The sequence below is a fragment of the Chiroxiphia lanceolata genome, chromosome 1, assembly GCF_009829145.1.
Source record: "Chiroxiphia lanceolata isolate bChiLan1 chromosome 1, bChiLan1.pri, whole genome shotgun sequence".
Lineage (NCBI taxonomy): Eukaryota > Metazoa > Chordata > Aves > Passeriformes > Pipridae > Chiroxiphia > Chiroxiphia lanceolata.
In genome coordinates, this window is record NC_045637.1 from 91,115,051 (window position 1) to 91,131,852 (window position 16,802).

The window sequence follows — 16,802 nt, forward strand, 5'->3', positions numbered from 1 at the left end:
TGTAGTGTAGCTGCCTTTGACACATACTTGGAAGAGAATATCGCGATAACAGCTTACCTTATATACTTAGCATGCGTCAGAAACAGGGAAACTTGTTTCAGTTTTGCCCAGCTCCTACATGTCCAGCACGGGAGGGAGTTTAGTCAGTTCCCCACACAGGTACCACTTTAGAAGCCAGCATTGTTACTAATGAGTGTCTGTTACCAAAGGGCACTGTTTATACCCCTTTGTAAATCCTGCTCCTCCCATAATGGACATGCATTATGATACCCTTCCTTCCTCTCCCTAAAGTTCGAAGTTACCATGCTGCTTGGTTCCTGGAGAGAGCTACAAATCCAGGCTACAATACTTTCAATTTATTTATTTATTTTGATGATTATATTGATGATTATCTTGAGATATGTATTGTAGAAACAATGTCATCCTAAAGCTAGTCATCAGATGTCACACATGGGCAGTTTACGCAAGATGAGGTGGTTCTTGCAGGTGACTTCTAAACCCACATGTTCCACATTCTGGAAAGGATCCTCTGTAATTGTGAGTCAACCCATGCACATAAAATTGTATTTACAAGGGTGGGGCAGGAGGGGAGGGGTCTGGAGTTCCAAAGGTGTAGTTCTTGAGAAGAACTATCTGGAAAGTAACTCCACCCTGGCTGGGGTTTTTGGAAATGGCTATCTCCTTTAGATGATTATGAACATGGGACTAAGAAATTGAGGAGTTAAGTCAGGTAGGAGAGCTGGGAAGGCACGATGAGGTTAAAAAAAGTATGAAACAGAGCTTGGGCAGCACAGAATTCCCTGGTAAAATTTCTTCTAAAAGCTGTTCCTCTGCTGTTGCTGCTGGTTTACATTTCTGCAGGCCTTCAGAATTGCCCTTGCTGTTTTGATACTCCCTTAATTCCCCCCAGCACTCCCAGTTCTGCATTCTTTCTTGAGGTGTGTGCTGGACCAAATATTTTTATTTTTGGTGGAAGGAGTGTGTGGTACATCACAGCTCTTCCACAGTTAAGTACCTGGGCCTCACTCTATATTAGTAAATTTCTAGTACATTCTGGTTTGGGTTGGGTTTTTTTGTGAACATTTTTATTGACTTGTATGTAGGGAAGGTGCTTGTGATTTTCTTCTCTGCTCCATGATTCCCAAGGCAGGTGAGTGCTATAAATAAGATGCAGAGCCATAGATTTTCCTCAACTGTAGTCTCAGTAGAATTATAAACAAAACACATTTTTACATATTTTAATTTTGTAATAGGAATGCACTCTTCCTCATGTTTTGAGGAGGAAAAAAGCTGTGTCACAGCTTTCCCCCCCCCCACCTGCTCCCAACCTGCCAAAAATGGGCGACGACAAACCTGCACCATCGCAGTTCCCATTGCTTACACAGACGCAATGGATAAAGGCATCCCGGGGGAGCACCGCGTACCTCCTGGTGCTATTTTTCCTGCCGCCTTCCCCACGCTGCCCTTCGCCGGCTCCTCAGCAGGAACAAGGGAACATCTGCCCCGCCGCCGTCCCTCGGGGGAGGCACAGGGTAGTAGGCAAGTTGTGTCCCCTGGGCGGGAACAGCGTCTGGGCCGCCAGAGCATTCAAGTATCCGAAGGGCGGGTGCCAAGAGGACGGACCCAAGCTACTCTTGGGGGTGCCCTGCAATAGGACGAGAGGCAATGGGCAGAAACTGAAGCACAGGAAGTTCCACCCGAATATGAGGAAGAGCTTCTTTACTGTGCTCGTGACCGCGCATGGAACTGCCTGCTCAGAGACATTGTGGAGTTCCCCCCACTAGGGATATTCAAGAATCGTCTGAATGCAATCCTGTGCCATGGGCTCTAGGACGACCCTGCCTGAGCAGGGAGGTTGGACTTGGATGACCAACCGTGGTCTCTTCCAACCTGGCCCAATCCCTGCGAAGCGCCGTGGGAAGAAGGGAGAAGGGCGGAGGAGCCGCCAGCGCCACAGCCTCCGGGGCTCACCCCGGCACAAACCTCCGCTCCCAGCCTTCGAGTCGTCCCTGAGCCGCGCCCAGGGGTGGACTTTCCCCTCCCTCCTCCACGTTCCTGTGCGGGTCGCGGCAGAGCTCAGCACGCAGTTTTCCCGCGCAGCCGGCCCGTCCCGGCCTGTCCCCTCCCTCTTTCCCGTTTCCCCGGGAGCGGGGCCGGCGCGCGCGGGGGCTGCCGGGCCCGCCCGGCGCCGCTGGTGTGACGCGCCCGCGCGGGCTAGTGACGCGCGTGCGCGGCCCGGGGCGGTCGCCGTGTGGTTGGTCGGCGGGAGGCCGGGCCGCGGGGGAGGTGCTGCGACGGCGGCGGCGGCGGCTCGGGCCACGGGCGGGCGGGCGGACAGTGCACAGGGCCCCGCCGCCGGGCGGGAGAGCGCGAGCGAGGAGCGGCGGGAGCGCCGAGGGGCAGGAGAGACGTGAGAGGGGGAGAGGCGGAGAGGCGCGCGAGCGCGCGCGGGGAGGGGCGGGGCGGAGGCCGCGGAGGAGCCCCCCGCGCGCGCGCGCGCGCCAGAGGCCGCGCGCGGCGCGTGGCGGGCGGGAGCGGCGCGGGGGGAGCGAGGCCGGGCCGCGCCGGGCGCGTCCCCGCGGGGCCCGTGACGGTGACAGCGCGGCCGGGCCGCGGCGGGGCTGCGCGGCCGCACCACCAGCAGGAGCAGGAGGAGGAGGAGGAGGCCGCCGGCGGCGGCGGCGGCGGCGGCGGGGGGGAGGCCGGATCGCATCATGGCCTCGGGTGGCAGCGGCGGCGGCGGCAAGATCCGGATCCGGCGGCACCACCTGGGAGCCGGGAAGCCACCCTACACGAGGGGCAAGCAGCAGGTGAGGCCGCGGGTCAGCCCGGTGAACCCCTTCCCCTGCACCCGCTCCTCTCGCCCAGCGCTCCCTCAGCGGCGGGAGGAGGCGCCCGGGAGGCCCGGCCCGGCCCGGCCCGGCGGAGCCGCCTCTTCCCTGCGCCACCCTCTGCCCTCCACACAGCCCCACGTGCGCGGCTGCAGGCCGGCATTTCCCGGTGGAGTGGCCCCCGGGGGAGGGAGGAGGGAAGGGTTTCCCGCCGGGGCCGCGGGGATTGTGGGATTTCCGGGCGCTCGCCCCGCTTCGGCCCCGCCGGCTCGCGAGGGGCTCCTCACCTCCCCTTTGTCTCCCGTCTGTCCCCGCTCGGCAGGAGCAAAGGCGGGAGGAGGAGGTGGCGGCTGGGAAGGGGTAGGTACGCATTCCCTCGACTGGCGAATGGAGCGGGCTGGCTCCCGCTCTGCGGGATGCTCGTTTTGTCTCCGGGCTGCCTGGTTAAACCCTGGTTAAATTGGTTTAGATTGCGTTACCAAGTGTAGTTACTCCTCGGATTTGAGTGCATCGCTTCCAATATGTGCTTTCTTGGCGACTTCCATATTGTGGATTAGTTTGTGAGGGTTACGAGTAGGTAGGCATCTTCCATTGTTTTCTCTTTTTCTTTGTAGGATTCTGCCTGCAGAACCCTTAGGTCTGCATTTGGTCGTTTTTTCAGTGTCTTGCCTGTGCTTAAACGTGCAGTGCAACTGAAATGTAGCTCTTAATCGTAAGGCATTTTTTCCTCCTTTGTATTGTAGGACAGAGTTAGATGGATTTAAAAACCCCTACTTTTTGTAAATTGTGATACAAAGGTCCTGCACCATCTAGAGTGACTGCAGAGGGAAGAAGCAAAGATCCTTCCCATCTGCTGTTTGCCAAGAAATTTCAAGATGCCCAGAAACTGTGTATTTATGAACCTGAAATTGACTGTTCAGCTAAAACGTTTACATTATTAAATCGGAAATATAAGCTAGGGGATTGAATATTATATGCAAGATTGAGGGGGTGTTACACACGAGTTGTTGCTCAATTAGTCTTTATTCTTTGGGAAGTACTGTACTTAGTCTTTTATATAGTAAAACTGCTCAGCAATGTCCTTGTAAAGCTGTCAAGAGGATGCTTCATCCAAAGAGTCACTGCACTTACAGAGCAAATGTTGAAAGTTCTTATGTGAACAATATAAGGATAACATTTCAATTGTGATGTCTTATATGTGTTGATACTATGTAGATAGCTGATAAACCTTACACATGAATTTAAAATAATTAACGTAGATGGTTTCCTTACTCTTCTATTGTTTGTTGTCTCTATGTGTTTTCCAGTAGGTTTATTTAAACAATGTGCCAAAGCAAACACGTGCTTGGGAATATCTGTGGGATTCTGCCCAGAGAATGGGTGCTGCAAATCGAATACACAGACCAAATTAACAAGTAATATGTTGGGGGAAATATGGTAAAGAGGAAAACCAGTAGGTGTCAGATATGTACATTTGTTACAACGGGTAGCTTTTTTAACCCTGTGCAGGTTGCTAACTTGCATTACATAAAAAGACGAACTCTAGGTAGATAAGTGACTTAAATTGAAATTAATTGAAGTGTTCCTATTTTCAATATAACATCTACTCTGCAGAAGTATTCCGCGATTTGGTGTTGTCTCTCAGTAATGAGTGTGGGAAGACATGGAAGTGCTCAATGCAGTTTTGATATGAGATTATACCCCTGATTCTGAACCCCTGCTCCCCTAATTATTATCTATAAAGTAAGTTCGTAGAAATACTTTATTAGAGCTTTTCTAGGTGCTTGCAGTCAAGACTGCAGTCCTGAAAACTCTCTCATCAAACTCTGAAGGTGCCCAAGCACTGTACACAGTATAGCTAATAGCTTTAAAATTCCTAGAGTATCTAATTTTTTTTCCACTTGAATGAGAGGTGAGTAGCACAACGCCAGGCTTACAATTGTAAACCTGGTGTCATGTTTTTTTGGCGTCTTGTTATGCTTTCTCGATGTTGTTATTTTACCATAGTCTCCCGGGGAGCTCAGTCAGGTGAGAGTTCTCCAGTCATGTCCAACATCTGCTGCAGAGTCAGTCTTCTATTAAGTGCAGTGATGGCTTTAGAAGACACTTGGAAGAGGAGATGCTGCTGCTTTTCAGAGATGCTTAGCTAAAGCATTTGTTCAGAATGTGGTAGACCCTGCTTCAGATTCCTTTTTTGCCTGGAGGCATCAACCTACATCTTCCACTTTCTGGGCAAATATCCCAGTCGTCAAGCTGTGTGTTGTCTTCAGTTCTTCTGACTGAAACTGTGTTATTATCCAGAAAAAGAATTTGTGATTCACTGAGCCAGGAAGAGGAGGTATAAGAAGATGTTGCCTTCCAAGACTAGAGACATACAGGATCTGATCCTTTATTTCAGAGGTTATTTTATATGTTTGTGTAATAAACATGTGCAAAGCATAGTATTTCCTGCCCTTTGCTCCCAAAGTCCCTGATAGGCAGCCATGCTTCTTTATGTTTGTATGTATGTTTTTTTAAGTCTAGAGCATTTTTTTAAACCAAACTCAGAGGTGAGGTGAACAGATGATGCCTGGTAGATGTGACTTGGAGCTTATGTATTCTGGAAGATGGAGATGTGGGTACAGATTCCCCCACAAGCGAAGGAACTAAACCTCATTATTTTCCCTTCTGAGCTACCACCCTGCCTTATAGGAAGTGCACTGTCAGCAGCTGTATTACTAAACCAACAATAAAAAAGTAGCAGCACTGCTAAGTAAAGATGGTATTGACTCATCCACCATGAATATCTGTGGTGGGGGAATTGCTTCTCAGAAAGACAAGAGCCCTTTGTATCTTCATGTTGGGTGTTCTTGGAATAGAATTGCAGCGGTCTCTCCATTGACTGTGCTTTCCTAGTGACACAATGTTGACAGCTACACGCTGAGTGCATTGACTTTAGGTTACACCATGCTTAGCATGCTACCTGTTTACTTAACCATCTCATGCTGAAATATCCAGCCTCTTCCTGCACCGTTTAAGAAGCTTAGGCACTTGAGTTAAAATTATGGCTTCTTTGAGAGCTAAGCACATGCAGGTGAGGGAACTCTTGTGAACGGAACCTGGGTTTCATCTTCTGGATGTGGCCCTAGTGTTTCTAAATGCCAGTTTGTCCTGGTCATTTAGGTAAACTGATGATTGGAATTACTAGTGCAGATGTGTAAATGGGAGGAATGTTTACACTGGTGACTTATTAAGCTTCTAGAATAGTATCTGTATGTTTCTATTGTCATTTTTATGTGTGCTCTAGTTTCGCTTGGAACAAGGCCATTCTCATCCAGGTAATACAGATTTCAAAGATTTTAAACGTGCCTTACAGGAGAAGAGACTAAAATAACTTGTTTTGGTAATCTTTTTTATTAGATAATTGACCATTGGAAATGTCAACGAACTTTGATTCTCCTGGACTTTTAAACTCATACAAGCAGATTTAAGTATGAGAAAAAAACAGTTACCTGAGAAGTGTTTAACCTTCCCATAAACTTGTATATATATATGTGTTAAACTTCATCTTAGGGCTGTCTAATATCAGAGATAGTACTTGTAGATTAAAACTTCTGCTAGGGAGCGATATGTTTTTGTTTTTTCTTACATGTGTACGTGCCAGTGCATATTTATAAAGTAGATGTGCTACACTGATAATACAAGAAAATCCAAAGATGTTTTCCTTGATGAAACCAGCTTAAGTTTCTGCATGTTTGTAGTTGGTCTTGTGCTGATTAGTTAGGACATTACCTGACAAAGGGGAGGAGAAGGCCACTGAAAGTCACTTTCATTGGTCCTGAAAGCCCCTCTAGATTGATGAGTTTCATAAAGTCATTTGAGTCATTCTGGAAGGTTCTTTCCAGAGGGAATAGCTACAGGATCAGGAACTTTAAGTATGTAATGACTAAATCATTGCATGTCACCTGCTGTTGTCCTGAAGGTAGGCCTTGCTGGACAGTGACTACAGACAGTGGGCAGGTGGGATTTCATAAACCGCCGGGTTTATTTTGTGAGGAAATTTGGAAACTCTGATGCTAAAAGGTTCCTGGAGTATCGTATTTAGTAATGTTTCATAAACCTTGGGCAGGAAAATATTAATTTAAAAAGATCTTTATTAATAATTTCCGTAGAGACCTACACAAGTACAATTGTATTGGTTTAACTCTATGAACAGGATTGCACCTTGAAACATGCTTAGGTATTTGTATTTGTATGCAACTGTCTGCTTGATTTGGTTTAGTAGCAGGCCAGCGCATTGTGCTAAAACAAATAGATTGAAAGAAACATTTAATATGTATTTAAAGATTTGTTTTAAGAGGACGGGCTAATAGTCAGCATCAGAGGCTTTATCTCTGCCCCAGCAATATCAAATTATATTAGAAAAACAGATGTTTAAATTTGATGCTTGGCTTTCTACTGCTGCCGTAAACAAAAATGTACCGTGATTGGGAAGAACTTGTAAAACTGAAATACTGACAGTTTTCTCTCGTTTAGGCTAACAGTACTGTCAGTGGTACAACAAATTGTAGATGATGATTATTATAACATTTTATTAATATTCTGGAGTTTGTCTTGCAAAGTGTTGTTGTGACAGGCTTGGAGGCTGTGAAGTATTGGGGAAGAATATTAGTGGGCGCTGTCTTAGGAGGAGAAAAAAGCAGATGAAATAATTGACTATGTTAGCTGGGACACTGCAAATTGTCTTTGGTTGCTGGCAGCACATCACTTCCTCTGAGTTATTTATTCCTCCAGTTAGTAATTAGAACCAGTTCTTGCTCCCCTGCCACAGACAAACTGAGCTGCTGCTGATTCTAAGGACTGCAGGAGGAGAGAGTTCAAAATCTTGCATGCCCAAAAATGTTTGAGCAGAAGTATTTCACATTGGTGCAGATGGTGGGCTACCATACCATTGTGTAATGAATTCATAACACAGGGGGCATGGGGTGAGTGGTGGATGTTGTTTACTTGGACTTTAGCAGTGCCCTCAGCATGGTCTCCCATGTGATGATCCCTGTCGTCCATTTGGTGAAATATGGACCTGTCAGGTGTACCATAAAGTGATTAGAAAATTAGCGGGACTCTTGACCTCAGAGGGTTTTGATCAGCAGTATAAAGTTACCGTGGCAGCCAATGGCTAATAAAGGCTGTCAGGGATTGATATTGAGACTGATGCTGCTATATGTCTTTACTAAAACCTGGGATGAAGGAATGGTATGAATCCTCAGGAGGTTCCCTGATAGTACCAAATCTGGGGGAACTTCAGTGCTGTTGTATGAAGAAGGTTAGGGCTGGCATTGAGGGATCTTGGCAGAAACAGGCTGTCAAGAGCCTCATGCATTTTAGTAAAGGCAGATGTTAAGTTCGTCATCTGGGATGAAACAACCCCACCTACCTGCTGGACAGCAAGTTGAACCTGAGTCAACAGCATGCCCTCGAGGTGAAGGCAGCCAGCTGCGTACTGGGAGGTATTAGTAAAAATGTGGGGAGGATGTTCAGGGAGTTGTTTTTTCCCCTGTATTCAGCACTTCTGGGACTGCATCTGGAGCGTTGTGTTCAATTTTGGCCTCTCTCGTACAAAAAAAAAAAAAGTCAACATAGTGGAGTGAGTCTGGTTGAGGGCCACCAAAATGGTTAGAGCGACAAAGAAAGGCCCATGGCTGAGAGAACTGGGTGTGTTCAGTGTAAGAGCACCTAATGACACTATAGAGAAGGTGTAGCAAGGCTCTTCTAGAAGGTTCATAGCAATAGAAAAAGAGACAGCGGACTCAAGATGCAAAAATGGAAATTCCAATTTCATATCAGGAAAAGTCTTTTAACTGTGAGGAAAACCGATATGTTGGAAGAACTGCCTAGGGAAATGTCTGTCCCTGGAGGTGCTCGAAGCCCAGGTGGGCACAGCTGTGTATGACCTGCTGTTCTTGGCCCTTCTCTTAGCAGGAGGTTGCAGCAGGTGACCTCTGGACAGCCATGCAGCCCCTGTGGATATGTGGTTCTGTCAAAGCTGCAGTCGGACCACAGAGCACAGGCAGGCGTGGTTTCAGCATAAATGTTGCTGTTCCTCTAGTTTGGTAATCCTGTTGTTGGTCCATTCTTTAATTGTGTCTTTAGGTTTGTGTTGCTTTTTGAGGGAGGAAATAATGCCTCCATCTCACTGTTGCAGTTTTTCTGGAATAAATTGGAAGCTTGCCCTCAAGAAGAGAATAGCTAAGGGGCTCTTTTTCTAGGGTTGCTGTTTTGCAAACCAATTTTTGAAAATGTTTTTTAGTGGTAGGTCATGTGATGCTTTTCCATTTTTCTGCTATTAAGTTGTAAGTACTTTGGGTTTTTTGCTTTTTATTGTTCTGTGTAATCAATTCAGTATTTATTGTGTCTATTTTTTACATCTACCATGTATTGAATAGTGGTATTTACTGTCATGAGAGAAGGGAAAGGTGTTCCTCAGTATGCGTGTGTGTGCTACTAAGACAGTATAATGAAAACTCTCTTCTGTACTTTTTGTAACATGCAATAATATAAGTCCTCAATGCTGCAGAATTATGAAGTGCCCACAGTATTTTTCTGAGGAAGAATTCTAGCCATTAGGCAGGATTTTTTATTACTTGTTAGGGTATTAAATCATTGTCTATGCAGTTTCACTAACAACTACCCTAAAGTTAGACGTATTTCTTGTTTTCCCTTGTACAAATCTCTTGTGCCAAGTATTATTCCCTTCTTGACACTACATTTTAAATTTTATTTTGCTGCTTTAAAGTCTTGCTTTGTCCTTATTTCTGAACACTACAAGTCTTACCTGCCTGTTAAAACTTTTTTATTGGAGGTACAGGATGACATTTAAAGGGGCCCAGACAAGCTCAAGAAGTGGGCCCATGAGAGCCTCATGAGGTTCAGCAAGGCCACATGCAAGGTGCTGCACCTGGCTTGGGGCAACCCCACTATCAATACAGGCTGGAGGATGAATGGATTGAGAGCAGCATGGCCAAGAAGGACTTGTGCAAGCTGACAGATGAGAGGCTGGACATGAGCCATCAATGTGCGCTTCCAGCAAGCCAATTGTATCCTGGGCTGCATCAATAGAAAAGTGGCCAGCAGGTTGAGGGAGGTGATTCTGCCCCTGTGCTCTGCTCTGGTGAGACCCCACCTGGAGTACTGTGTCCAACTCTGGGGTCCTCAGCACAGGAAGGACATTGGCCTGTTAGAGTGAGTCCAGAGAAGGGGTACAAGAATTATCAGGGGCCTGGAGCACCTCTCCTGTGAAGACAGGCTGAGAGAGTTGAGGCTGTTCAATCTGTAGAAGAGAAGGCTCTGGGGAGACCCTGTTGTCACCTTTCAGTACCTAAAGGGGACTCAAAAGAAAGATAGAGACAGACTCTTTAGAGGGCCTGTTTAGCAGAACAAGGGATAACAGTTTTAAACTGAAAGAGGGTCAATTTAGATTAGATATAAGGAAGATGTTTATTGCAAAGAGGGTGGTGATACTTCGGAACAGGTTGCCCAGAGAGGTGGTCGATGCTCCGTCCCTGTAAACATTCAAGCTCTGGTTGCGTGGAGCTCTGAGCAACCTGATCTGGTTGAAGATGCCGCTGCTCATTACAGAGGGGTTGGACTAGGCAACCTCTAAAGGTCCCTTCCAACCCAAACTATTCTGTGAATCTATACATGTTGCACATAAGTACAGGGACCTTGGGAGGGTTTGGCTTAGTTGTGACTACCGTGTTTCTTCACCTAAGCGTAAGTTCAACTTAACATTCACACTGCTGGGATGAAATGTGTGTGCTAACACCTGGACACCAGCATGCACCAAGTCCTACAGTTGAGCACACGTGAACTTTGCAAATACCTGTGCCAATTGAAAATTTTCTTTCTCCTTTCTGAGGCTGTTTATTATTGTCTCTATAACTCTGCTCTAATGAGGCACTGAAGTATGTAACAAAATATTAAATTGATAAGGAAAAACTATACCAATATGTGCAAGACTGTAATTTGTGCATTTGTAGTTAAAGTCATCCAGTGCTAAGCAGATGAGAACAAGATTTAAACTGGTTTAAATGTAGCTGTGTTAGGGAATTACTGTGGTGCAACTAAATAAATATTAAATTTAGCTATAACAGTGCACATGTTCTAATGTCAGACCTTAGTATTTGTTAATAAACTTACTTTACAGAGTTGTACAATATATACAGATTTGTAGATGCCATTACTTTCAGTCACTACAGAAATAATCTCTATGTGCAATGGCAATTTTTCATGTTGCTGGTAAGAGAACAGTGTTTGGAGATACTAGTTAAATGTTTGTGAGATGTTCTTGGTTCTGTCAGTTGAGGAGTGATGAAAAAATATGTCCAGAAAGACACTGCTGCCTTGTACAACTGAAGATTACTGCCCTGCAGCAGAGGTGAGGCTACCTGGACTTTACAGTTTCAGGATATTACTTTAAAATGTCAAAAAAATATAACAATAACCACTGCTGCTGCAGCTAAAGTGACTGTGTCCAAAAGTCATTGTTTTGGTTTCTCTTAGACACCAGTTCTTTGTTTTTAAAATCTGGTCAGGCAGCGCATGCACCAGGGATAAATGTGTCCTATTTAAAGTAATTGCAGGTTCCGGGGGGTTAGATGAGTTGTGTGTATGCTGTACAATGTTTGTGTATGATACTTCAAAAGTAGGGAAGCTTCGAGTTTTGGTAAAATACCAAATTATCAGCAGGAATAACTAAATGTGATTATTTGGTTGCTTCATTTTAACTTACAGGTTCAAAATTGGGAATAAGTTAACATTAAGTGTGCAGCAGGGTTGGCTATACATTTTGCAAAAAGATTAGCTTGTAATGTTGTCAGCTCAGTTTGTAGATCAGCATGGTCAGAAAAGATATTTCAGAGAGACCATGTGAATACTATCAGTGCGTTTTATTTAAAAAATTAATTCTAGTCTTCCTGTTTGAAGATTGTGTTTTACTTTGCAGGACCACTCCAAAGTGTCAGGAATGAGATTTTGTAGTTCTTCAGTGGCCTTTAACTGTTGTTTCAGGAGTTGTTGCAGAATTTGGACTGCCTTTGTGTTTTACATACACGATGTGTCCTCACTGCTATGTGCCTTAGATTGGCCTGTGATACCTTGTTCGTTTGTGAGTTCTCTTAGGCAAAGTGGCATTGAAAATGTTTAATGTGGGAGTCTAGTATATTATCGAAGGTAGCAGATTTGTAGTGTGGGGTGTGATGCATTGATAGCCCTTGTGTGCATAAACTGTACTGTAAATGCAGGAAAGAGGAAGAGCTTACCATTTTCTATTATCAGTTATGTTTGGTGATGTTGAAATACTGTAATGAATTAGATCTTACTACGTAGAGAATATCTATAAATAAGACAATTTTATGCCTAAACAGTGTATTTAAACCCTAAATATAAAATGTGTGTTTTACATTGCTAAATCTGATACGTGTACTAATGGCTTTTAAAGATCATCTGGTGCTATGGGAAATGTATTTCTTGATCATTCTGATTTTGAAAACTTTAAACTTCTTGTTTGTGTGGTTATGTCAGAAATAAAGAAAAACAATCAGCTTAGACTATAGGGTTCCCTTATAGAAACAGAAAGATAACCTGAGCAGCATTTAAATTAATGTAGTTCTACATACTGTCTATGAAACTTGGCTGCAGTCACACTGTGGCAGCTAAGTTGTGGCAGTCTTTCAATTAAAAAGTATTAACTAATTAGAGTTCCTTCTTAGATTGAGAAAGAAAGAATTTTAAAACTGCTTGTGAAGTTGTAAGTGTCCTGAATCTTAACTGTTCTGAAGGCAGTGTCCTGAATCTTAACTTTTTCATTTTTGATGCTGATAGATTTCCATCCAAAGCTTAATACTGAATGTCATTTACAGCTCCCATTGCTAATCACTGCTGAGGGTTGACTAGAGCCTGATGCAGGCTTCCTAAAAGGAAGGAAGAAAGGTACCTTGTACTTTGTGCTCCTTTTTGTAATGTTGTCACTGTGTCAACTGAAGGTGTGGACAAAACTTGAGATAAAACCATTCAGTGTCACAAGGATTTAACCTAGTGGGCTAGGCACCAATTTATCTATCAGAGCACACACTCTGTGTTTTGCACTCAGTTCAACTGATAATGATATGTACAGATGTGCAAACAGTGCCAAAAAGTACCTGAGTTTCCCTGGAATGTTTATTCTAAAGCTAATTAGACTAAGGAAAATAAGGTTCACTTCAAGCATCTGGTAACACAATCCCTTCTTCATGACTTTTAGAAATAAATCTGAATTAGTCCATTTGCCTTAAATAAAATTGTTGTTTTTCAAATGTTACATAATTAATGTCATTCCTGAAACATATTGTTCATATTAAGTCATAAGTTTTATTGTCTTTTTTCTAAATGAAATATCAAACTGCTGTCCCACATCCAAATTGAAGCCACTCCCTAAATCGCAAAAACAGAGTTAGTATAAGCCAGTCTAAGTCTGCTGTTGCAAGATACAATCATGTCACTTTTTCATTTCTGTTCCTGCTTTTTGCATGATCACCCATGCAGCCACATGGTAAACTGCACCAGCGACCTGACACCCCTGATGGGTAGTCTGTAGTCACAGTCTATAGACAAATTTTTGGCTGGACCTGTCTATTAGAGCCCTGATGCAGGTTGTCGCTTGGTTGCATGTATGTGCTAGTGGCAGCATAAGGGAAGGGCGAGTTGAAAAGGAGAAAGGGACAGTGTCTTAATGGCAGTATGGACACAGGATGGTTAAAAGAAGGGAGAAGTTTTGTTTCATGTTCCTCTGGTCCTGGCTGCCTGATTGTACTGTCTCTTGTGCCAGTTCTGGTGCACTGAGCCAGTTTAACTCATTAGCCCAGAAGAGAAACATGTACTTTTTGCCAGATTAATGAATTCAGCTAGTATGGAGAGTAGTATGCTATGTGCCAGAGCTGACATGAGGTAACTGTGGGGGATGGAGAGGACATGAAAATTCTTTATTGGTGGTTGTAAGTGGTTAGATTAATCTGCTCTCCCTCTCGATGAACTTCACCATTAGGAGCAGGTTTTCTTCTTCAGGACTTACTGATTTCTGTGTTTTAATAACTTGAACTTTGAAATGGGAAGCAGAGCAGTCTCTGAGAGGCAAAAACTTGATGCTTTTCAGAAGTGTGCATGCAGTGAAGTGAAAAGTAGCTCTTTTATCTGCTTTTATCATTGCTGAGTACTCCTGCCAGCACTTTCCTCACCCTATACTATATGAAAGACCCTTACAAGCTGGAAAAACTGTCCTATTCTGTAAATATTTTTGGCCAAGAAATAGCCTGCTTTTGAGTTTGGAATTCAAAACCGTGACCAAAAACTATCGATTTTTCTTTTTTTATATGAATCCTTTGAAGAAATGATATTTTAAAGTAATAAATTATGACACCTGTTTGTTTACTGGTGTTTCTGTCTACATCTTTTACTCAGTGTTGCAGCCAGCATCAGTTTATGACAGGCAAGTCCTTCTTGACCAACCTGATCTCATTCTGTGACAAAGTGACCCACTTGGTGGATGAGGGAAAGGCTGTGGATGTTGGATGTCTTCTACCTAGACTTTAGTAAAGCCTTTGACCCCATTTCCCACAGCATTCACCTGGAGAGAATTCCCATGTCTTCCCATGGTGTGAACAGGAGTAGTCTTCGCTGGGTGAAAAACTGGCTGGCTGCCCGGGCCCAGAGAGTGGTGGTGAATGGAGTCACATCCAGCTGGTGACTGGTCAGCAGTGGTGTTCCCCAGGGCTCAGTACTGGGGCCAGTCCTGTTTAACATCTTCATCAATTACGTGGACAAGGGGATCGAGCGCACCCTAAGCAAGCTGGCACATGACACCAGGTTGGGTGAGAGTGTTGATCCTGAGAGGGCAGGAAAGGTCTACAGAGGGATCTGGAAAGGCTGGATTGGTGGGCCAAGACGAACTGTATAAGGTTCAGTAAGGGGAAGTGCTGAGACCTGCACCTGGGTCACAGTAACCCCGTATAACACTACAGGTGTGGGGCAGAGTGGCTGGGAAGATACCTGGCAGAAAAGGGCCTGGTTGACAGCTGGCTGAATATGAGCCAGCAGTAGGCCCAGGTGGTCAAGAAGGCCAGTGGCATCCTGGGCTATATCAGCAAATAGTGTAGCCAACAGGACCAGGGCAGGGATCATGCCCCTGTACTCAGCACTGCTGAGGCTGCACCTCGAATCCTGTGTTCAGTTTTGGGCCCCTCACTACAAGAAAGACACTGAGCTGCTGGAGCATGTCCAGAGAAGGGCAATAAATCTGGCACTTGAGGACATGGTTTAATGGTGAACATGATGGTGGTACTGGGTTAACAGTTGGACTTGATAATATTAAAGGTGTTTTTCAGCCTTTATGATTCTATGCAAACAGGGCTTTGGACCCTCAAAGGAGAATTTGGGTCTTCAAGACAGAGCTTTGGGCCCTGGAAATGGGCTTTTGAAGGTCAGAAGGAGGGTTTGAACCACGAGTTGGGTTTTGTGCCCTAAAATACCACAAAATAAAGCCTCACCCCTAGAAATGAGTCTCTGGAGGGTTGGAGGAAGGCTTTGAGACCACTAGATTGAAGGCTGAATCCTGAAGAGGAGGCTTTGATCCCTGACATGGAGGCTTTGGAAACTAGAGTTTGGACCTGAAGATGTGCCTTTGGACTCCGTAAAGAAGCCCTTGAACTCTACAAATGAGGCTTTGGACCTTCTAGATTAGACTTGAGGCCTTCAGAGTAACGCTCTAGGCCCCTCAGATGAGTCTCGAGACCTCAAGAGCAGGGTCGGAACTTAGAAATGAGAGTTTGTGCCCAAACAAGGAGGGTTTGGACTCTTGGGTAACAGTTGGACACAGTGATCCAAGAGGTCTTTTCCAGCCACAGTGGTTCAGTGATTCCATGATGTCAAACCAGTGTGACTTGAAGTAGCTGTTACTGTAGTTACTGTTGCTATGATGTTTGTATACATAGACTTAGAGAGATCCAGCAGAGCTGCAGACGCTTCGAACGATGCACAGATTTTGAAAAACTGTTGTAAATATCTATTCATAAGCTACTGTGTCTTTCCACTGGATTTTCATTTTGTTCAGCTTTCATGCTTATATTTTTTTAGGATGAGTATGAGTTTGTTTGAGGTGAATAGACTGTAGTTGGTACTGACAGTAGCTCAGACTTGTGAAATCAGTTAAGGAGTAAACCGTGTTCACTGACTAAAGTGGTACTCCACTCAGTCAGGATTGTCCCATTACATCTTCTGCCCTTTCATGATATTAGTTTGGTATCTCTGGGGCCTGTAGAAATTAGGATTTATGAGCATTAAAGCTGTGTGCCAACACTGCTTCCTCCGCTCCCAGTCTGGGATTGGGAACTAGAAAAATTTTTGTGCAGTGCCACATTCAGAATAGCCATAGTGAATGCAGTTGTTCAGGAAGGGACTGGTACATAATCGTGGCTTGAGGAGATTGGGATCTGAGCAGTTTGCTCTGATTTTGCTGGAGGAATAAGTCTGCTAGACTTACTTTTTGCTGTGTCTTTTATATTTCACCTCAGAAGATCTGTTTGCATCACTGAGATGTGCGGTATCCTTGTCAGTCTTCTAGAAGGACTAATGATTCCTGTGTGGGGAGATGGTAGTGCCAGGGAACCTGGGATGGAGAAAATGCAGAGCTGGTGGCACAGGAGCAGTAGAGGGGGAGTGCTCTACTGCTGACAAGGTAGGTTTGTGTTGCATGTGCAGGCAGAGGGAAAGGGTTTTCAAAAACGTGCTGAAATTGAAGAATAAGAAAATCACAAGTTAGGTTAGGATTAGAATGCCAGCTTTAAAGACAGTGTAAGGCATGATCCTTTGCTGAAATGTCCTGGCAAGAACAAGGAAGCATGCATGTTCAAAAGTGTAGTTGATCAGTAGTGCGTTACCTGCCTGACATGGTCAGGAATCCAAACA

General features: G+C 44.8%; 1 protein-coding gene across 5 annotated transcripts in view; it reads left to right on the forward strand.

The window, feature by feature from the left end:
• Positions 1-2,663: 2,663 nt before the first annotated feature.
• The window catches only part of NUP153 (nucleoporin 153), a 45,224-nt gene continuing 31,085 nt past the window's right edge, over positions 2,664-16,802 (forward strand). For all 5 annotated transcript variants that reach the window (XM_032678567.1, XM_032678584.1, XM_032678576.1 and 2 more), the window contains exon 1: positions 2,664-2,810. In XM_032678567.1, the coding sequence (XP_032534458.1) occupies positions 2,715-2,810 (96 nt within the window). In that variant the 5' untranslated portion in view covers positions 2,664-2,714. The remainder of the gene's footprint in view (positions 2,811-16,802) is intronic.